General features: G+C 30.6%; 1 protein-coding gene across 2 annotated transcripts in view; it reads left to right on the plus strand.

Moving 5' to 3' along the window:
* LOC106689011 (uncharacterized) overlaps positions 1-1,308 on the plus strand; it is a 107,664-nt gene that overhangs the window by 102,364 nt on the left and 3,992 nt on the right. For both annotated transcript variants that reach the window (XM_014433751.3, XM_014433757.3), the window contains one exon: positions 108-343. In XM_014433751.3, the coding sequence (XP_014289237.1) occupies positions 108-343 (236 nt within the window). The remainder of the gene's footprint in view (positions 1-107; positions 344-1,308) is intronic.

The following is a 1,308-nucleotide window of genomic DNA, read 5'->3' on the forward strand; positions in this document are numbered from 1 at the left end:
TATATAGTGTGTAATAGTATATATAACAAAAAAATGTAAAAAATAAATCATTAATAATTTAAAAACAATTATTATATGTATGTAAAATACTGGAAATTTCCCTTTAGAGAGCCTGTCCAGAGCAGTACTCCTCATAATCGCGTAGTAGAACAAAAGCATTACCGAGAGGAGAGAGTGAACCGAGGAAGAAGCAGTTCTCCAAGAAGGGAACTAGTGTTCACGGGGCCAAGGAGTAGAGACCCAAGTCCTATAGGACGGGACCAGCAATGGGACCAAGGGCCCCCTGGTGTCCGCCAACAGCAGTTTTACAGATATGAGAAGACAACCAGCACTAGGACAACTGGTAAGTACCAGAATGAAAGAAGAATCACAGAGTCTTCGATTACTCAAGAATGGAAATAATAATAGAAAATTAAATACAAAAATTATAACAAAATTTTTCTGATTAAAGGGGTGGAAAATACAAAGATGATCAAGAACATCTTATTTCGGATGGGGAAAAAAAATTAAACTCTACTTCCTTACATATTTCTGCTTCTTTGGGAAAATGTAGGGTTCAATTTCTTATACATTGATAAAAAATTTGCCATTACTACTGAATAAAACTTCCTTTTATTATTTTCTTTTAATAACAGCTTTTACCACTGTATGGGATATTTTCCCATTTAGGAACACTCCTTGAGAAAAATTTTAAACTCTTAAGACAAAAAAAATATTCTTTTTTTGCTGGTAATTTATTTTAGATAATATGAGAAGAAATAAAGAATGTTACATTATATATGTATTTTACAAGCAAAAACATAATATTTTATCTTCATAGTTTAAAATGTTTCTTAATTCTAACTTCCATCAAGGCAGTTGTGTTGTGGATTTAGGGAGGGTTTTATAACAAAAGACAAAGACTATGTTTCATGAACAGACACCAACAATCAACTGAAGCAAACAAAGGATTGCCTCACTCAGGGAACCAGTATCGCCATCTACTGTTTTATTTACAAATTAAATAATAATAACAATTTTCGACAACAAATTGAATTCTAATTCCTGAAAGATCGCAATGAATTTGTAACTCTTATTTAGTGACACGTTAAACATGTGTAGCTCATGACTAGAGATGGCTTCTGTCTAATTTAATGGCTATTAAAATATAGTCTCTGTATTAATAAACATTCCTAAATAGTGTAGTAATATATTTTAAGTACTGAAAGTAGAACTTCCATATTTATTTTTATTGATAAATCCCCCAAGCTCTTTTTTATTGGTTGTAAAATTTAAAACTTTTAATTTAAAATTTAATTAAACTTAACA

Source organism: Halyomorpha halys, unplaced genomic scaffold (assembly GCF_000696795.3).
Source record: "Halyomorpha halys isolate HHAL.00 unplaced genomic scaffold, Hhal_1.1 Scaffold45.1, whole genome shotgun sequence".
NCBI classification, from domain to species: domain Eukaryota; kingdom Metazoa; phylum Arthropoda; class Insecta; order Hemiptera; family Pentatomidae; genus Halyomorpha; species Halyomorpha halys.